The 21,279-nt window shown below is 42.4% G+C and overlaps 1 protein-coding gene across 1 annotated transcript in view; it reads left to right on the top strand.

The window, feature by feature from the left end:
* EPB41L4A (erythrocyte membrane protein band 4.1 like 4A) overlaps positions 1-21,279 on the top strand; it is a 257,332-nt gene that overhangs the window by 208,879 nt on the left and 27,174 nt on the right. The window contains exons 15-18 of the mRNA XM_059418364.1: positions 1,829-1,912; positions 2,905-3,015; positions 11,706-11,753; positions 12,727-12,804. Coding sequence (XP_059274347.1) covers positions 1,829-1,912; positions 2,905-3,015; positions 11,706-11,753; positions 12,727-12,804 — 321 coding nt within the window. The remainder of the gene's footprint in view (positions 1-1,828; positions 1,913-2,904; positions 3,016-11,705; positions 11,754-12,726; positions 12,805-21,279) is intronic.

The raw sequence follows: 21,279 nt of genomic DNA, 5'->3' as shown, positions 1-21,279 counted from the left end.
GCTTTCATCAGCTCACTTTGTCTACAGCACTAGCTTCTGAGTCCAAGCAGTCAGAAATACGTGACCCTGGCAGACTTTGATCATCTTCTCCATCTCGTTAGTAAATAATGGCGTCTTCATTCAGTAGGTTTGGGGCTACGTGGAGGCTTACAGTTTGCAATTTCCTAGCAAAAGAATTCTAAGATAGGAGGATTCTCAGAGTTGTGATGTTTTCCCCAGGGTTTTGCTTACGTTGTCTTTTGTTTAGTTCCGGGACACTCCCTTCATGGATTCTTTCTGGAATGACAGGGTCTTTGCCTTTTTTGCATGCTCTTTAGTTGGCCTAGCTGGCCTTGGTCAGCCTCACAGCTGTGTATAGAGTGTCAGCTTAATCTGTATGTACAGGGTATGCTTATGCTAAATCCAACATAAGAACAGTAATCTGCCATGAAATTCAGATCCCAAGCCTTTTTAGAATGTACAGAAGAAGTTCAGTCCCCTTTACAATGGTTTTCTTGTCAATAGGACTGATACCTGAAGTGCTGCCTGATTTTCCCACTCAAGTTCCAGATGAGAAATGGCTTAGGGAGTGAATGCAATTAATTAAATGAATAAAATAAAATAAATTAAATTAAATTAGGATTTCATTTTTCTCTAACTTTGGCCTGCTCTCCCATTTCCCCTTTCATCTCCCCTCTGAATTTCTCAATCTCCCTTTTTCTTTCTCATTTATTAAACACACACACTTTCTACTATTAAGTATGCATTGTATTTATTACTTCTCACCTCAAAAGTAAGATTTTGGGGCACTTTATCTTCCAAAGATTATTTAATCAAAAGAATGTATTGGTCAAAAATTAAAACCTACCTACTATATGCTAATATGATGAGTTAAGTGCCTTTGTCAAATACAAAATTTTTTAGCTTTATATTAATTCCTGTATGGGTGTAGTCTCCTAGGATACAAGTTTATTTTCCTTTTTTGAAATGACCTTGTCATTTTTTTCCCTCTCTCTTCTTTGTTGACTGTTATAAAGAACCCTGCTATGACCATGTTCGAGGACAACTTATATAGGGGATTCCTCAAAAATCCAGGGTTAAATGTGAGCTAGAAATTAAGTAGCTCTATCTTTTCCTGGGGCTGAGACTCTGGGGATGTGAGAGGTAATACATCTCCCCTCCTTCAGAGGAGGCCTGGGGCTTCTGATGAGTCCTTTCCTCTGTATCTCCCCATGTGTGTCTAAAACAATTTGTTGAGATTGAATAACAGCTCAGTTATATTTACATTCTTCAGGCAGAAAGATGATACTAGGTCAGGAAGAAGCATTTGGAAGTCCTTCTGATTTGGAAGGATGAAGCCAAGATAGGGCGGAAGCTAGGGGCTGGGAAAGGTCGGTTTGGGTAGCCTGAACTTGTCCACGGCTGACCCACCTGCTCAGATTTAGACTGAAGTCCAGAGCTGAAAAGGAGCCGGCCTCAGGAGCCATCATACTCTAGCTTTCCTTCCTTGTCAGCTTTCTTTTCTTGCCTCTGCCCTTTCCCTTGCTTCCTGTCCTGCAGATAGACTTGTCTTCCAAGTTTCCTAACAGTGGATGAACTGGCTTTTGTTGACTTAAAGCAGTAATACTAGGAAAAAAAGGTGGAGGGGAGCCCAAAAATACTTGCTGGAGATGTGAATTTTTTTAGGCAGCCACCTCCTACCCTTTTTAGAATGAGTCACGGGTATAAAAACACATTTTAAAACATTTGTTAAACAGTTTCACTGAAGAAGGAAATATGTGAGTGAACTTCCTTTTATTCTCCAGTTAATATATAGTCCATGTTTTTTTTTTTCTTTTTAAAATTAAAGCTTTAAGAAAGCAAAGAATGAAAACAGCCCTGATACTCAAAGAAGCAAATCTCATGCACCATGGGAAGACAACGGCCCCCAGAGGTAAAAAGAATCATTGTTTTTCTAATGGAGAACAGTAGAAATGGGATTAGCCATCACAATGCATTAAATAACGGAATCCAATTAAATAATGGAATCCAACTGCTTTGTGACTGGATGTTGCTAGCTGTGGACAAGGCAGTCAGATTCCTAAAATCAGCATGACTGAGAACTTTCGAAGTAGAAGTCAACAGGATGTGTCCTAAGGTGAAACTTTCTCCTGGAAGACAGGAAGGGAGACCAGTGTGTATTAAGACACTACCTGGAATATTGTTACCATGGCTTAGAGTAAGAGAGTATATTTTTGAACTCTAAATGACATATTAATGATAATCCCCTCTACTGTACATTTCTTAAAAAACTATACTTGAAAAGTATATTTGAGGACTAATGAAGAACTTTATTCACAAAAATATCCATATATTTCGTTTCTATCTGTCCACAGCTACCAAACCAGCAACAGACCTGCATTATACCTTACTGACTTTAGAGTCATGGGGATCCCAGCTACAACGACCAGGTGGTCAAATCCTAACTGGCCACTTCTTAGCTCTTTTACTTGGGCCACTCAATTAAACATTCCATATTTCCACTTTCTTTTCTGTTACGTGGGCCTAATAATTGTAACCCAGTGATTGTGGCTGATATGAAGATTTGCTAGGATAAGGAATTTAAAGCTTTTAGCTCAGTCAGTGCATGGCATATGGTAAGTTTGTTGTATATGCAGATTGTTATTATTACCATCACTTGGGTGTTCCTTTCTTACCATTGAAGGCCAGTGACACAAATCCATTCCTGAAAGATAACGACTCTTAGGATCTGATTTGCCAGATCTTACCTCCATTTACTTTCAGTAAATCTTGTCAGCAAAGAGAACTATGTGCCTGTGATCTAGTATATCCCTGAGGGGGCAAATACTTGTGTAGCCTGGGACTGGGCTGTCTGCTCCTTCAGGCCCTCTGTGGGCACTACTGACCCTTCCTCTTCCCCTGCAGTGGACTCTACCACTCTCCCAATGACCGCATGAAATCCCCGAAGTTCCCCTACACGCGCCGCCGAAACCCCTCCTGTGGGAGCGATGACTCTGTCCAGCCAACGAGAAGGAGGTGAGCGCAACGTAGCTCTTGGTTTTAAATCTGCAACAGAACCTCTGGGTCCCAGTCACAGTCTGTCACAAGTTATTCTCATAATATCATGACTGTCCTCCCAAGGTAACAGAAAGCTTACTTTTTTTTTTTTTTTTTTTTGAGATAAAATGAGTTAGGCATCCTGAAGCATTTCTCTTTAAACAGCCTAAATTTCAGAGAATAATTTCATAAAATACTGGTAGGAAACTTGCTCCCTGTATGGCACTTAAGACTGATAAGTTAAAAAAAAAAGCTTAGGTATCTATTTTAACAATATATATTATATAGTATATATAATATGTATTGCATTAGTGATATATTTTTATATATCAAAGATACTAAATATTCTGATCTGAGAAGATAAAATTATAGGTAAATCTTAGCTCAGGCTTAGCACTCTGTTCTCCAGACTATTGTTGCATAAACTTGAGTAAAACCCCTTTCAAAACACAGGAAAAATGGATCCTGTTACATTTTACCCAGCAGGTCAGGTTGTTTTTGTGATTATGTTTGAATGTACTTAATTTAAAAAAAAGTCCATATGTAGAAGTTTTGGACTTTCTAAAAAGCCGGCTGGGAAATGTGACAGGTGCGAGAGAAGAAGACCTAGAAATGACTAACCAGTGAAATTCATTTCATTCCTACTTCACAGAGACTATTTTACTTTGAGTACCTACATACTGGTATTTTGTAAGTGACTTTTCTAATTATGACAGGTTCATGTCATGTTCTCAGATAACCATCAACTTGATCACCGTGGATCAGGGAAACAGAAGCCTTTCTTTCTTCTCTGCCCTTATTGATACTTACTTGCTGGTCCATCCTTGGTTCATTTCCTTTGGCTTCTTCCAGTTTCCCTGAGTCATGTTTCCCAGCTTTCTCAAGGTACAGCTTCACCGAAATCCTTTGATGGTTAAGGAGACAAAGGTCAGCAACACCTTCCCCTCATAGGTCTGAAAAGGAGGAGCTAAATCATGAGCACCGGTGATTAGAACAAAGGGATAATAGTTCACATTTATTATGTTTCATGTTCTGAGCAAAATTGCATGCTATATATTATGGATGCTCATAATAACTTTGTAGAAAATGGCCTTTATCATTTAACCAGTAGGCATTTCCACCAGAGAGGGATTAAAGTGAGAAATTGCATGCAAGTTTGAGTAGCTCTGGAGGAACTAAAGGCAGGGAGGTGCACCCTGAGATCTGGATGCTGTACTGGTTCTGGGCTGGCAGGACGAAGGCTTTTTCCACCTTGGAGCTAGCCTTCATGAATCTGTGCTTGCTGCTGGCATTGCTATGGGAACTGCTGATGTAGCAAATACTCTTGCTACCCCTGCCAGAGGAGCCACCTCTGTAGCTAATGCTGGGGGCTTCTACTGCTCAGGAGTGCCAGAGTGAATGCCATAGCTATGTCAGAAGCAAACTTGCCTCCCCTTCTCTCTTGCCTTCAGATCTCACCTGAGTGCCTCTCTAAGTGGAACCCAGTGGGCAAAGGAATCTGAGAAAATGTAGTTTCAGACTTCCAGTTTTGACAAAACAGGGGAGATTATTGATGGGTTTGGGATGGGGCTGCGTACCAGTGGAAAGTGGAAAGCCCTTGGCCTCGATGACAAAAGGAGTCTGGGGGATGCAGGTAGCTGTCTTGTGTGATTGGAATCCAGATCTGTACATCTGTAAAAGGCAGGGATAATAAATCATCATTTAAATAGAGAGGGAGAAAGATTTCCTGCCCTCCCTATTAAGGATTGGTTCAACTTGGACAACACTTAAAACCCAGGCAATACCACAATACCCAGGCAATACTTTAAAATACATTTGTGTGTGTATGTGTGTTTTGGGGGGGGCAAGGTTAGTGGGAATCACTACATATTTTAAGAATTTGGCACTTCATGATTATTGTTAAATAGGTATGTTTCTATAGTTTCTCATTCTTCATTACTAGCATACTTTGACCGCATTCCCTAAGTAATATAATTGTACATGTCGAGCAGATGGTCATTTTGATTTACTCGGAAATGAATTTATCAAGTTTTGCTAAAATAAAACCAAAATTTACATTAGTTTTTTCCCCAACTGGGTTTCCCAAACCCTGTAGTTTTTAGAAAGATTGTAAATATAAGATCACATTTGTATTGTGTAAAGATGAATCTTAACTGTCCTGTGGAGAACCAGTGGAAGAGAGAAGTAGGGGAAAGAGAGACCTGGGGCTACCTTGTGAGTCCTGGCAAAGGGGAGCTTGGGCCAAGGTGGTGATGTGGAGATTTTAAGGAAGTGGATGGTTTTGAGACCTTTCGGAGGTAAAATCAATAGGGCTGGGAGGTTTGAAATAGTTTGGAGCATATACATTTTTAAATCTAGCCTTAATGGCTTCTATATTGAGACACATTTTTGTGTGTGTTGGCTTCCTGTGAAATACAGATGAGTAATTGTGGGGAGTAGACACAGGATCCTTTCATTGGCACAGTCCAGGGAAAAGCCTGTTTTGATTTACAGGGAAGAGAATCTTTTTGTCCGAGCAGCCATAGAGCCTTCTGTCTGGTTATGTGTATCACTTGAAAGGTCTTTTATTGGGCATGCGTGTTTTGAGGAAACCAGCCCTTGCTACATGCTGGCAAAGAAGAGCTAAATCTCATTCTTTGTTCCTTTCTACTGTAAATGCCCTCTGAATGTCCCTGTCCCTTTCAGTCTGGCTTTATCTTCACAGGTATTTCCCTTGTCCTGGAGGCACAAATCCCTGCATGGCTAGGGTAACTCTGACATTTAAAACAGATTTGTCAGCACCATGAAAGAATCTCAAGGACTTAAATTTGATAATAGGAAATTCTATTTTGTTATGGATGCCAGAATAACGTGTATTTTGCAAAAGATACCGAATTTTATATTTTGCCAGTTGTTTGTCATTAGATGGGTATATCTTTCAAATTCTGGCTGAGTTTACAACACTGGTTCTTAACCTTTTTGGGTGACAGAACTCTGAAAATCTGATGAAAGGTTGGATCATTCCTTAGGGGGAGAAAGGTACATAATTAAATAAACATACACACTTTCATAAAATTTTCATGGTTCATGGAGACCCTGAAGTCTGCTTGTTTAAACATTCCTGTTCTAGAAAAAGCAACCCAGCCTACTTACTTTTAGTACAATTTATTTTCACCCCTATGCATCTCTATACTCAGGAAAGTTTATTGAGTGCCTACTTCATGCAGGCACTGTTAAACAGCACTAGAGAAAGTTTTTACCCTTTAGGAGTTTACAGTTTGTTGGGGAAGAAATATATGAATCTTACAAATGCATGAGTACTTAGAAATTTATATATAGAGAGAGTTATGTGGTGCTTAGGGGAACTAAAAAAAAAAATTACTGAAACCTAACATGCACACAGAAAAAAAACCACACATGTCCTAAGAATAACTGCTTGATAACGTTTACCATTCAAGTACGTCTATTACTGGCACCATGATGGGAAGTTTTGCTGTGTTGCTGAGTCCAGGAGGTCAGGGAAAGGTTCTCAGCCTGGATGCCTGAGCTGGAATTTGAGACAAGAAGAGGCAAAGAGGTGGAGGAGCTAACATGTGCAGAGGCCTCGGGGTGGAAAGAGTGGGGAACATTCATGAGAAGGATAAATGAGTCCAGAGAGAAGCACCTCATAGGACACCTGAGCCTTGTTGAGGATTTGGGTTGTTAGACCCAGTAGTTTTTAGAAGGATGTGAATACAAGATCGCATTTGTATTGTGTAAAGATGAGCCTTACTGTCCTGTGGAGAAAAGGTAGAGAAGAAGAGAAGTAGGGGAAAGAGAGACCTGGGGCTACCATGTGAGTCCTGGCAAAGGCTAATGGGAGCTTGGGCCAAGGTGGTGATGTGGAGATTCAAGGAAGTGGTTTTGAGACCTGTTTGGAGGTGAAGGAGTGACTGATGTCATGGATAAAATCCAGGCTTGAAGTGTGATGCACTGAAGTAATAATCACCGGGAAATGGCAAGCTTGAAAGGGACAACTGTGAGTGGTTTTTGGTCTGTTGCGTTTGTGGTGTCTTTGCAAAGAAGTCGAAGTGCAGGAATCACATGGGTTGTTGGATATGTCTGGAGCTAGATTGGCTATTGGCTAAAATATAAATTTCGTAAAGATGTAAATTGAAATATGAAACAGAGGGATGCTGTCTAGGTAGATAGAATGCAAAGACCAAGCCCTTGACAGACCTAGGAGAAACTCCAGCATTTATTCGGCTTGGTTGAGGAGAATTACCTTCAGAGGAAATTACTTGTAGAGAAAAGAGAAGGAGAAATTTTGGCCACAGGGAGGAAAAAACATCTAGAGTGAAAATCTGCTTACTAAAGAGCTTCCTTTCTTCTTCATTCCCAGATGCTAGAAGCCAGATAGGTATCTCCCAAGCAGGAGATCAGAGAATCTCACTATGAGAAAAACAGATACAATAGAAGAGACATACAGATACCAACTTTTAAAGGATCGTCCAGTGAAATAGCTGAGACTGCCTATATTTCTTTGCTCCACACTGCAGCGAAGCCATCAGTTAACATTCTCTGCACCATCCAGAGGGTTCCAGTCCTTCTAGTGCCGAATTCTTAAATACAAAGAGAGAGCCGTAATCACTTGGCATGTGAAGATAGCTTCTGTTTGGAAAGACAGAGACTGAAACAGACAATAAGCAGTGTGTATGTGTGTGTGTACTCACAGGAAATAGAGACAATATAAGAAACATGTTATAAAGGTATAATTATCTTTAAAAAAAAAAAAGATTTATTTATTTATTTGGGAGATAACATGACCTCAGGGGAGGGGCAGAAGGAGAGGGAGAGCAGACTCCCCACTGAGCAGGAAGCCCATGAGGGGCTCCATCCCAAGACCCTGGGATCATGACCTGAGCTCAAGGCAGACGCTTAACAGACTGAGCCACCCGGGCGCTCCAAATGTATAATTATCCTGAGGAAAAAAAAAATTGATATCCAAAGAGAAGAATAAGTAGACTTAAAATTCCTGTAGCAGAATTTAAAATAATTAGTAGAAGGTTTGGAAGATCATCCCCAAGGTAGAACAAAAATAAAACAGATATGTGGAACATAAGGATAAGCAATTATCAAACTTGGATATCAAACATTCGAGTAATGAAATTTCCAAGAAAAAAACGCAGAAGAGAAAAGTATTAGAGAAATAGTACAAGAAAATGTCCCAGACTGAATGATCAAACGTTGTAGAGAGAAGCTAAGGAGGGTTTGATATAATAGACTGGAAAATTAGATCCAGACCAAGAGCCATTACCATCACATTTCAAAACATTATAGGTTAAGGGAGAATTTTTAAAACTTCGAGGAAGGGAGGGATATGAGAGAAAAAAGTTTATATACAAACGTCGGCAAACCAGAATGGCGGCCTTGGGCTCCTTAACAGCAACATCAGAGAAAGAAGATGAGCATTGCCTTCAAAATGCTGAGGGGAGATTCTTTTCAGTGTAGGATTCTAAGTCCAGATAAACCATAATTACATGAGTCAAAGATATTTTGAGAAATTCCAGGTCTCAAAAAAAAAAAAAACAAAAACAAAAACAAAAAAAGTACCTGCCACGTAGAATTTCTCTGTTAACAGCTAGAAGGTACATTCCTCCAAAACCAAGACTAGCAGTCATGAGAACTGGAAATATGGGATCCATTTCCAAAGAGGCAGAAGGAATTCCCTGGATGATGGCGAAGGGAGTAATCGAAGTGACATTTGTGCAGCAGTTCTAGGGAACAGACCATCCAGGGTTGCAGGGAAGGTGTCAGTGGAACTTGTAGATTACCTAAGTATTCTCCCATCTCAGGAGGACTTCTGCAGCTCTCAGAGTTTGGATGAAGAAATTAGTGATAAAACAAGGTAAACTTGGGGCACCTGGGTGGCTCAGTGGGTTGAGCCTCTGCCTTCAGCTCAGGTCATGATCTCAGGATCCTGGGATCGAGCCCTGCATTGGTCTCTCTCTGCTCAGTGGGAAGCCTACTTCCCCCTCTCTCTCTGCCTGCCTCTCTGCCTACTTGTGATCTTTCTCCCTCTGTCAAATAAATAAATAAAATCTTAAAAACAAAACAAAACAAGGAAAATTAAGCAACCTAAAGGTGCATTAGAAAACTAGGCAATTGTTATCTTTAAGTATAAAACCTGTATAAGAATGGAATTGTGGGGGCGCCTGGGTGGCTCAGTGGGTTAAAGCCTCTGCCTTCGGATCAGGTCATGATCCCAGGGTCATGGGAGCCCCACATCTGGCCGTCTGCTCTGCAGGGAGCCTGCTTCCTCCTCTCTCTCTCTCTCTCTCTGCCTGCCTCTCTACTTACTTGTGATCTCTGTCTGTCAAATAAATAAATAAAATCTTAAAAAAAAAAAGAATGGAATTGTGTTCCTTAAACGCCATAGAGATCATCTGTGAAAATATATAATTGTGTTTATACTAAGTAAAAATTATCGAAAAATTTGGTGTAAAGACAGAGAGGCCTGTCAACATTATATTGTTTGATATAAGTGTGTTTGAGAAATGGGGGAATGTCAGTCATGATGATGGCATTTAATAGGCATGTCTGCCCAATCCATGTGAAGGCACATATATTAAAGGGTGAAGAAACGGAGACAAGGGGCTTAGGTGCCTCTCTCAAGAAGTTTGATGCTTTCAAAGAGAGAGGAGAGACTGGGAAAAAAATGAAGGGGGATATGGAATTCAGCAGACATGTGTGTGTGTGTGTGTGTGTATGTGTGTGTGTGTATAATTTTAACTATGTATTTGAGAGTGAGAGAACATGAGCAGTGGGGAGGGGCAGAGGGAGAGGGAGAAGGAGGCTCCCCACTGAGCAGAGAGCCCCACACAGGGCTCAATCCCAGGACCCCAAGTTCATGACCCGAGCTGAAGATAGACGTTTAACTTATGGAGCTACCCAGTCGCCCCATGCCTGTGTGTGCTTAAATAGTAGAAACTTGGTAATGTGAAAAGCTGGTGAAAGAATTTTTATATGGACAAATTGAATATATCTGAGAGGTAGGAGGGTGGTTACTGAAAGTCATTGAGAAGGTAAGAGGTGATGAGACACAGACAACACAGGAGGAGCGACTGACCTTAGTTGTAAGGACAGATCTGTAAATAACACAGAAGGAGATGTAGGCAAGTGTTATTTTTGGTAACAGGAAGATGAAAGAGTTGCCATCTGATGGCTACGTTTTCTTTGGAAGGAGAAAACAAAGTCAGCGGCTGATGCAGAGGGACCGGTGTATCAGAGGGTTGTGAGGTAAAGAGTCGGAAATCGCTTTGCAGAGTGAGAGTACTTAGATCAGAGAAAGAGAAAGGTGGTAGGATGTTGTGGAGTCACATGAAGTTTGTGAACATGGATATTTGTAGTATAAGTAACGTGCCCTTTTGTGTAACTCCCCCTGGCGCCGCTCAGCTAGCTGCTGAAGGCTGGATCAGAGAACCTGAATAGTTTGACTTACCCATGCGTGGGATCTTGCCAGAAATACCGAACCCAAAAACAGAGAATTGGAGGAGTTTTGAGTACTGGCGTACAGGTTATCAAAATGGCGTAAATCTCAGTTGAGTCAGGGAGGAAACGGAGAAAGGCCGAGAGGAGTGGATGAAAATTAGCAAGGTCAGTGAGCAAACAGTTCTGTTGAGGTCAAGAAAGGCAGAAGGGGCGTAGTGGAAATAAGCAATAATAATTGCAGCTAATAGTTATTGTTTGCTTCAGTGAGCCAGGTCCTGCTCTGTGCATTTTAAATGTATTAATTCATTTTATCCTCATATCATAACAATCCTTTGTGGGAGGTTCCATGAAAACAGGCACTTAGCCAAGAAGTAATTTGTTGAAATCACATACCTTTTTGATGGGGAGGGGAGGGGACCCACCTTCAGGTTGTCTGGCTCTAGAGCCCGCATGTTTTTTGTTTTTAAAGAGTTTATTTATGTATTTGACAGAGAGCTCACAAGTAGACAGAGCAACAAGCAGAGAGAGGGGGGGAAGCAGGCTCCCTGCCAAGCAGAGAGCCTGATGTGGGGCTCATTACCAGGACCCTGAGATCAAGACCTGAGCCGAAGGCAGAGGCTTAACCCACTGAGCCACCCAGGCGCCCCAGAGCCTGCATGTTTAAACCAAGATGCTCCATCAAATCTGCTCAAGAGCATGAACAGGAAGGGGAAGAGAAGGTGGCCAGAGACCAACATGTTTGTAACCACATGGTGGTTACAGATGATAAAGTCCCAAGTGTGGCCATAATGTGGTCTGCTGAGTTACTGTGAAGAGGTTATGAGAGAAATGGTCAAGGGCCTTGGAGGCCAGGGTGTTGGGAAGAGCATGCAAGTGAGAGCTGGTGTCAGTCCGATTATGGCAGAACTTAACTTGGCAGATCACAGACGTAGGAACTGCAGAACATCCCATCATTGGGTGAATCATACCATACAGACATGCTGTGCACTATGGCTGGTAGACTGTTTGCAGCCTCCTTGAGCTTGTTGGCTTTTTGAGGCCAGTTGGTGATGTGTTCTACTTCTGAGAGTCGGCATATTGTGTGATTTAAATGTTTGTCGAATGAACGAATACAAAACAGATATGTAGGAATTGAAGTGAAACTCATTTTGCTGTGCTTTCCTTAGGCAATGGATAATTCTCTATTTTCTTTAATATCTTCATTTATTTGTTTTCTGTAGGAAAGCCCATAACAGTGGTGAAGACTCAGATCTAAAACAAAGGAGGAGGTAAAAACATAAAAATGGAAGGAGGGTCGGGGAGAAGGAAGAAGGATCAACCAGAGTGGGAATTGTTGTTGTTAGTGACAGCTTTAAGGTCATTATCAAAGAATTAACTTGGAGATACCAGCTTTGGCTTCATTTGGTTCCCAATCTTCCATTCTGTAGGATCCTTAACAATTTCTCTTTTTTTTCCTGCTTCTTTGTATCTTAGAGGAACTGTCTTGGTTATCTACTGCTACAATAAAACCACTCCAAAACTTGGTGGCTTAAAGCCACCATATATATGTTGTGTGTTTCTGTTGATTGAACAGGCTAGTTTTGCTAGTCTCATATGAAGCTACAGTCAGAGGGCAGATGGGGCTGGAATATTCAAGAGGCCCCTCTCTCTCTCTTGTTTGATGTCTTGGCAAAATGGTGGGAAGCCTTAGACTTCTCTCTCTCTTTGTGGTCCCTCCACCTGGTTCTCAGCTTCTTGAGATGGCAGCCAGGAGGACGCAGGAGCCGCCCGCTCCGTGAACAGATAGATAGTTTGGGACCGGGCAGAGTATAGCCCCTCCACGTCATTCTGTTAATAAAGTCCGTCACAGCTCCAGTGCTAATTGGGGGGAGGGGAAATAAACTCTACCTCTGTTGATCTGGGAAGGGGGTGTGACAGGACTCGGTGCTCATATTTAGTCCACTGCAGGGGTATAGAGCATTGCCATGGCAGATTTTGTTGGAAGTGCTTGATTTTGTGGTCTTTTTGGGGACCGTGGTGACATTTGCCCTAATCTGCTTTCACATGTCTGTAGACTCATTCAGATGTCTCACTGAATCGAGGATCACTGACTGAGGGAGGGGTAATAACTGCTACTGATGTTTGGATTAGTCATTTTATTGCAAAATTCCATCTGAAGAACTAAAGTGAATCTTTCTGAAATTTTTTATTTGTCATAAATGTGTTTTTTTTTTTCTTTTGTTCTTCTCATTTTGTCTTCAGGTCACGCTCACGCTGTAACACGAGCAGTGGTAGTGAATCGGAAAATTCTAATAGAGAGCACCGGAAAAAGAGAAACAGGTAATATTTGATACTGTAGTTATCTGGAACTCCAAAATCAGGGGTTGCTGGTGGTGGTAGAAGCTGTGTATCCTATTTCTTTTTCCTTTTCTCTCTCTGTCTTTTTTTTTCCTCTTTCCTTTCCCTCCCCTCCTCACCCCTCCCCTTCCCTCCCCTTCCTTCTTTTCCTTCCTTCCTTTAAGATTTTGTTTATTTACTTGGCAGAGAGAGAGGAAGAGAGAGAGAGAGCCTGTGCGTGTGAGCTCACAAGCAGGGGGCAGAGGGAGAGGGAGAAGCAGGCTCCCCACTGAGCATGGAGCCCGATGTAGGGCTCAGTCCTGGACCCCAAGATCATAATGAGCCAAAGGCAGACACTTAACCAACTGAGCCACCCAGGCACCCCTGTGCATCCTATTTCTTTCTTTCTTTTTTTTTTTTTAAAGATTTTATTTATTTATCAGAGAGAGAGAGGGAGAGCAAGCACAGGCAGACAGAATGGCAGGCAGAGGCAGAGGGAGAAGCAGGCTCCCCGCTGAGCAAGGAGCCCAATGTGGGACTCGATCCCAGGATGCTGGGATCATGACCTGAGCCGAAGGCAGCTGCTTAACCAACTGAGCCACCCAGGCATCCCGCATCCTATTTCTTAAGTCTGATTTCCTTTTAAGAAGGAATCTGGCATTGTTTTTCTTATCTTTATAATAAGATGATTAAATAACTTGACAACGAGGGTCCCTTCTTGTTAATTAAAAAAAAAAAAAAAAAGATGATCTGTATTTAGGTACAATGTGTAGTGACTTTGTCTAAGGACGGTAAGAAATGTGACCATTCTAGAGGGATTTCTCCCTGAAGTACCTTTTAACGTGACATTACTTATTTTGTCCAGCCCAAACCAAGAGACTTCATGTTTCCTAGATTTCATGGTCTTAGTCTTATTCGTGTACATGAACATATGTGAGAGAGCACCATGCTGGGAGTGAGACGGATTGGGTTGCTGGTTGTCCCAGTTTCTCCCCCTTTCTTTCTTTCGTTGGTTCGTTTTTGTTTTTCAAGATTTTATTTATTTATTTGACAGAGACAGACACAGTGAAAGATGGCACACAAGTCAGGGGAGTGGGAGAGGGAAAGCAGGCTTTACACGAAGCAGGGAGCCTGATGTGGGGCTCCTTCCCAGGACCCTGAGGTCATGACCTGAGCTGAGGGCAGATGCTTAACGACTGAGCCACCCAGGAGCCCCTGGTCATCCCAGTTTCTAACTTAGTCATTCTCAACCGGGAGCAATTCTGTCTTGCCCCTCCAGTCTCTGAGGATGTTTGGCCATGTTTTTGAGACTCTTGATTGTCACAGTTGTGTAGGTGTTGGGTGGGTATCCTGCAGTGCACAGGTCACCCAAGAAGTATCTGGTCCAAGAGATGTCAGTAGTGCCACTGCTGAGAAACCCGTTCCCACCTGATGTGGAGTGCTGGCCTGCTTGCTTTGTTTTCCTGGGTCATCTTTTTCCCTTCTGTAAAGTGAGGCAGCCTGAGGAGATAATCTCCGAGGACCTTCTCCTGTACGTGGAGCCCCGTGCTTGGCACACACTGAATTGGCCTGCCTGACGATAAAGCCTGTGTAACACTAGCCCAGACAGCATTGTGATTGTGGGTGGTTTTCTTAGGAAAGCTTTCTCTGTGGAGCCTTCATCAGGGCTGGAGCCACATGAGACAGGGGTGAGATCTCAGTGTGTTAGGACACCTTTCTCAAGGAAATGCTGACAGTTTCTTCATTTGTAAAAGCACAGGTGTGGAGGGTGACTTTTCCCTCAAGTACCCTCTTCCTGCTGTAAAATTCAGTATCTGCATAAACCACACGAAACAAAGCAAAGAAGGAATAACATATTTTCCTCCTGTTTGCACTTACTGATCAAGCCAGTATCTTAGCTTGTCTGTTTCTGTTTTGCTTGTTGTATTCTAAGTTGTGATCATATATGCTTCAAGTCTCAACTTCTCGGAAGGTGGCCTGTTTAACACCATTGTCTCTTGGGGTCAGAAGTGCTCATGGCGCCATTCGCTGCTCTTACGAAGCACTGTTTGGTTGCCAGCAAAACCTTAAGCAGCCTGTTTTTGATCCAGTTTCTGATCCAGTTTGAATGTTCCTCATACGTGTTTTCTCCCTCACCAGTTTCTCCCTTTGCCCTCCCCAAACGATTTTGTAGATTGGCTTTCTTTATAGTGTATTAGTGGTGCTTTTGAGAGTGGTGATGGTTCTGAATGTTGACATGCCAATGTACTTTGTAAGGCTATTAATGAGAAATCCCTTTCAAAACACACTCTGACCCAAAGGCTTTCAAACTCATTTATTTTACCTGTAGAAATACTGCCCGAGGGTTACATACATTGCCTGTGTCTATAGAAGATGAGGTCTAGGGTGTAGCAAAACCTGGGCAGAGGGAAAAATACGTCTTCCATTTCCATTCTCCATTCCTGAAAATTCTGGTGCAGAGGTGACAGTGTGCGGGGAAGGAGGGGGGCAGACACATTATTTCGTCTGTGGACGCTGAGTCCTCATTATGTTCTGTTACTGCTCACCCCTTCGTCCCATTATTATAGCTTTTTAGATTTTGCCGGAGCCCATTCAGTTCACATCAGAGATCTGAATATTTAAATGGCACCTCTTCTGACAGTCCCAATATGTCTTCTGTCTGTGATGAAGGGTTGTTTCCTCATGTCTGACTTCCAACTTGTTTAAAAAACTTCTTTTGGGGAAGAGGATGCATTTTTTTCAGCCTCATCCTGCCTTATCTCAGCCAACAGTGTGACACAGCCAAGCTCTCAGCAGCAGCCTTTGTGCTGTTATTAAAGGAACTGGGTAACTCTAGAATGGGGCAGACTGAATCCTGGACATGCTGGTGTTCTCCTTCCTGCCAGCCAAGTCTCTCAGTTCAGCCCCAATACTTGATTACCTCTGAAACCAGAGCCTGCACCTGACCCTCCCTGCCTTCCTGTCTCCCTGTGGGAGCCGTAGCCGGGGGCAGCAGGGAACAGACTGTGCAGCGTTGGTTTTTGGACATTTCTCGAAGGCTCTGGTGTGTCCAGTAGAACTGCGGACAGACCCAGATTTACTCGTTTGGAGATTGTGTGTGATCTTTGTAGTTTTGGGGGTATTGTTCCCTTTGTTATTCCTTCCTGCTGGAACTTTTTTGTTTTTTTAAACAAGGATAGATTGTATTTGTTTGTTTTAATGAAAAAGAGCAAGCATGAGTGAGATGATGGGGCTGAGGGAGAAGCAGATTCCTTGCTAAGCAGAGAGCCTGATGCAGGACTCGATCCCAGGACCCTGGGATCCTGACCTGAGTCAAAGTCAGATGCTTAACTGACTGAACCATCCAGGTACCTGTGGATTTTTTTTCTTTTCTTTTCTTTTTTTTTTTTTAAATATAAGGAAGACTTAACCTGTTAGATTTGAGGCCACTCTGGGAATAGTGGGGTGTTTTGTTTTGTTTTATTTTTTAAAGATTTTATTTATTTATTTGACAGACAGAGATCACAAATAGGCAGAGAGGCAGGCAGAGAGAGAGAGAGAGAGAGAGAGAAGCAGGCTCCCTGCTGAGCAGAGATTCCCAATGTGGGGCTCGATCCCAGGACCCTTAGATCATGACCTGAGCCGAAGGCAGAGGCCTAACCCACTGATCCACTTTGGTACCCCTTTTGTTCTGTTTTGTTTTGGTTTTCACCCATGTCTACCTGTTGGATCTTAAGCCTCTTCACTGTTCTGGTGGATAACAACTTGAAACTCTCTCATTTTGTGTGAGGAGGAACACAAGTGAATGCAACAATGTTCACAAATCAGCTTTATCCATAGCAGTTGCTGTGGCTTTTCATAACCATTAAAAGTAAATAATAATAATTCACACCAACTCTGGAAGGCTGGTATTAGGAACACGGATTGTTGTTTAAAACAATTTCGATTTTAGAAAAATGTAACTGTAGGTAAGCACCTCGACTCTCACCTTTGGGTCCAGAGCTGTGGAGGCCAGGTGTGTGAGGGTCCTCCTGTCTGTTGTGTGTTCACACCTGTGTTCCATTCCACACGGTTCCCCATAGCGCCCGAGGGCTTGGCTTCCCCCTTCATCTGGTGAGTTGTTGATGTCTTTCTTTACGCCCTTCCATTTTAGTTGTTTTTCCTTTATTATTTTTATAATCTGGATGAGTATCCTACAGTTTTCTAGGTTTTGAGGTTTGAATAGACAGATTTTTACCACCCCCCCCTTTTTTTTTCAAGAATGAGCTGGAAGTTGGAGCACCATTTGTTGTTGTAACATCTAGGATGACAAACACTTATTTCCCCCTTACTGTCCCTGTATCTTCATCCCTGTCCTCTTGTCTCCCTTTTTATCTTTCTCTTACATTATTTTTCCTCACTTAGTTCCTTTCATTTTCTTTCCTTAGCTTCTCTCCAATCTGTCTTCCTTTCTCTCGTCTTCTTTGTTTTTTTTTTTTTTTTTTTAAGATTTTATTTATTTATTTAACAAACAGAGATCACAAGCGGGCAGAGAGGCAGGCAGAGAGAGAGGAGGAAGCAGGCTCCCTGCTGAGCGGAGAGCCTGATGCGGGACTCGATCCCAGGACCCTGAGATCATGACCTGAGCAGAAGGCAGAGGCTTAACCCACTGAGCCACCCAGGTGCCCTCTCCTGTCTTCTTTGAGTTCTGCTGCTACTTAGGAGCCAGGGAAGCGTCAGGAAAACCCTCCCAAAGATGTGGGTCAGGGCCTCGGTTCTGTCCTGCCCTGGTGTTTGACTTTAGGCAACTCTTGAAACCACTTTAAATCTGAATTTGCTCATCTTTAAGGTGGAAGATATACTAATCTCTGTTGTCGAATGGGTCACATGAACATCACTTAAAACCGAGAAAGTGAGATGCTTGGCAGTGGGACCACATGGTCTGATATTTGGCCTTGAAGTCAGGCTCTTCCTGGCCTGTCCCCCTTCTCCTCCTTCTCCAGCCCCTTCTCCAGCTCTTCCCACTTTTCTTTAGTCCTGTCTTCCTTGCTCCCACATTCACTACCTTTACACACGTGGTTCTTTTCAGACAAGGCCTTCTTAGTCTCTGATTCATCAGTAGGTTTTAATGGCTTCATGAAATTGTGTGTAAAAGTCTCTGTTTCCGGCGCACCTGGGTGGCTCAGCGGATTAAAGCCTCTGCCTTCTGCTCAGGTCATGATCCCAGGGTCGTGGGATCCAGTCCCACATCGGGCTCTCTGCTCAGCAGGGAGCCTGCTTCCTCCTCTCTCTCTCTGCCTGCCTCTCTGCCTCCTTGTGATCTCTGTCAGTCAAATAAATAAATAAAATCTTAAAAAAACAAATCTCTGTGTTTCCAAGTGTACGATTTTCTGGTGATAGGGTCTGTAGCCTTCATCAGAGGCTTAAGGGGTTGTCTCTGTGACCCCCTAACATTTATTAAGGGGTCCTTATGATCAAAACAATGAAGGACAGATGGATAATGGGAAATGAAATTGATATTTCAATTCACTGGTGGGATTAACAACTAAAATGCTTCAGTTTTCTTTAGAAATGACTGCCTTTGCTCTACTGATTTGTGAAACAGTCAGTTCGACTAAATTTATCAAATTGGGAGCCCAGCAAGTACCAGGCAGTATGAAGCTAATGATCTATGTGAATATTCGATTATACCCACTTTCACTAGTTAGAATTTTGAGTCTTGCACCTGAGATCAGAAGGTTCAGCCAGCTGGTACCCAAAGGTCTGAGCCTCTGGGCCTTGCTCTGGACTTGCCCGGGGTGTATGTTGAAGGAGAACCAAGGGAGTAGACTTATCAGAGTAAAACCTTTCACAAGCCGAGATTTCCCTTAAAATACCTTGAGCTTAATAAAATATCCTTTACAGCCAAAGAAACCAGTCAGTAAAATATCCTTTGTGCTATTGATGAAAATAGGCAGTCAGTCCTTCAAGCATTCACTGGGGAGACTCTGTGGATTACTTAGTCATTAGCTTTGATGTGTTGCTAGGCTTTTAGGAGTTGAGGTGGGAGATTTGGAGGGGGCGTGGGGGGGCAGTGATGGAGAAGTTGTCTGGTGTCTTTTGCATAAGCATAAATGTGGAAGTAACTCTGTAGCATGGAGAGGATTAAAAGAGCAAAAGAAGTGAGCGGCTTCAGGTGAGAGCAGGACTAGGGGACATTGGTCGCAGAGGTCCATTTGGGTTTTTCCTTCCTTTTATCCTGGGGCATGTGCGTTATCAACATGTGAGTAATGTGTGTGAGGCTGTGTGTGTGCGTGTGTGTGTGCGTGTGCTAGCACGGTAGAGTACAGAGCAAAGAAGAGGGGAGCCTGCGTTATGAGTGTGACCCTACTTGGAAGGTCACAGTGGTGAGTTCCTAGTTTACTTTATCCTCTGCATCTTAGTCCCACCACCCCCCACCCCCATCCCAAAACATACACACACACACACACACACGGAATAATACCAGCCCTGCCTACCTCACAAGAGGTTTGTAAGGATCCAGGAGGCAATGAAGGTGCTTTGAAAAGTAGAATGTGCCTTGCATAATAAGCAGAGACTATGAGATGAATGAGAATGTTCAGTACTGCTCAGTTTCATCTGAAGTCCCCATACATCTGTAAAATGGGGCCCAGCTCCCTCTAATGAAAAAGTCAGTGTTCCTAACGAATTCATTCCACCACAGGTGTAGTTAGAGTTTCTTCTTGAGGTGTCTTGAGAATCTGTGTCTGAATAATGGGTTAAAATGGTTTTAAATAATAAATACATTCCACAAACTCTCTTATGTTATTGTTTAAAAAAAAAGAAAGGAAGACAAAAGCTGTCTTCTGTGGCGCTGCAACTTGTAGGGATGGTATATCTGAGTGGGGCAAATCTAGAAGATGAAGTTTTGGTAGGGTTTTCTGGTTGTTAGAGTCATTAAATAAAACAAGAACAACAACAACAAAACAACAAAAAACACCAGCTTATTATCCTTGTGCCTCAAGGAAAAGGATGAGCTTTGAATGGTAGCAAGCTTAAACCAGTGGGTAGTTTTTCCTCATTGCCTGAAAATAGGTCCCCTTGAAAGCATTCTCTGTTGCCCTGTCCCTTATTTGTCCCTTGTTTGAAGCAAGGTAAAAACGGGGGGGTCTGGAGAGGGCAGTTCATCTGAATCCAGTAAAAACAGACAGTGTTCACCATGGTGCAGATTGCAAGGGTTACTGATTTCCACTTTAATAAGTCCATTCAAGATTTAGGTATTTGATATGGATGATTTAGGGCTTCCAGAGCATAATCAAAGTTGACAGAGATGACTCTAGTAGTACAAAGTTATAGCAACCGAGGAATGCTGTCAGATTACTGAGCCCTTGAGGTCGAAGTAGGTTGCAAAATTACAAAAACAGAATGAGTTTGAAAGGGAAATTGCACCAAAGGCAGCCCATTTTTGTAGGGAAAGCATAAGGAATAAATGGAAGAGACAGAAACACCTTTAAGGGCAAATGAGAATAATTTATTGATGGTGGGGGTAGGTTGGGAAAAGCAAATGAATTTTTTGCTTGCTGGTCTTCAGGGAGTGTGTCGACAGATGCCTGGAACCAACATAAATTTCCCCAGGGAATAAAAATTACTGAAAAAATAGATGAAGATTGGTTTATAGCAGGTGATCCAGAAATGAATGAGTTGATGAGAAACGCAAGTCCACAATCACTTGGGACCCACAGGCTTAATATTAGTGATGGAGTGGCCATATGAAGCAATTGTCTGGACGGTCATGCTATCGCTGAAGAAGAGAGGTTGGTTTCGACATGTCTCACTGGCTTGGAAATAAAACACAAAGAGAGAAAACGTAGAGTTTTAAAGCTAGAAAGGATCTTTGCAGTAATTCGGTAGATGAAGAGACAGACTTGACCTAAGATAAGCAGTTTGCCCGGAGCTGGGATAAGGCAGAGCTCAGGAACACCGTTCATCTTGAAGCTTTGTCATACATTAGCTCCGTGGGCTTTCTCAGGTTCAGCCTTAAACGTGGTCTTTATCCCAGTGAACAAGGAGTGACTTAAGAAATGCTAGAAAGGAAGGTTCTGTTAGGAACAAAACTGCCCAGGTAAAGGTAGAGGGCCAAGTGAGATCCATGGGGTTTGGTAACATAAGGAATTTCGTAGAAGAGGCAGAACTGTAATTGGGAAGTGAGAAAGAGACCAGGGATAGTCATCATCTTCATTATTGTTATCAAGTGATTATATGGCATTTCGTCTTCAAAACCTTTTGCAGACTTTAATTGTCAAGTGCAGTCATAATCTAAATTGCATAGGTCGTCTGGAAAAGTAGGGTGTTTGAGTTTGGTGAACCATACGGGAAACGTTTAGAATTCTCATATTCAGAAACATTGTTGGATTATGCCTTATTCTAAAGCAGTGGTCTCCCTTATATAGTAATTAAAAAAATAGAAGTCTTGTTATGATAGTCTTCCTGACCCAGCTGTTAACTCTCCTTTCTTGTGGATGAGGAAATGGACAAAATATG

This window comes from Mustela nigripes, chromosome 12 (genome assembly GCF_022355385.1).
Source record: "Mustela nigripes isolate SB6536 chromosome 12, MUSNIG.SB6536, whole genome shotgun sequence".
In the NCBI taxonomy this organism is placed as follows: Eukaryota; Metazoa; Chordata; class Mammalia; order Carnivora; family Mustelidae; genus Mustela; species Mustela nigripes.
Note: the sequence above shows the minus strand (reverse complement) of the source record. Positions and strands in the feature narration are given on the sequence as shown.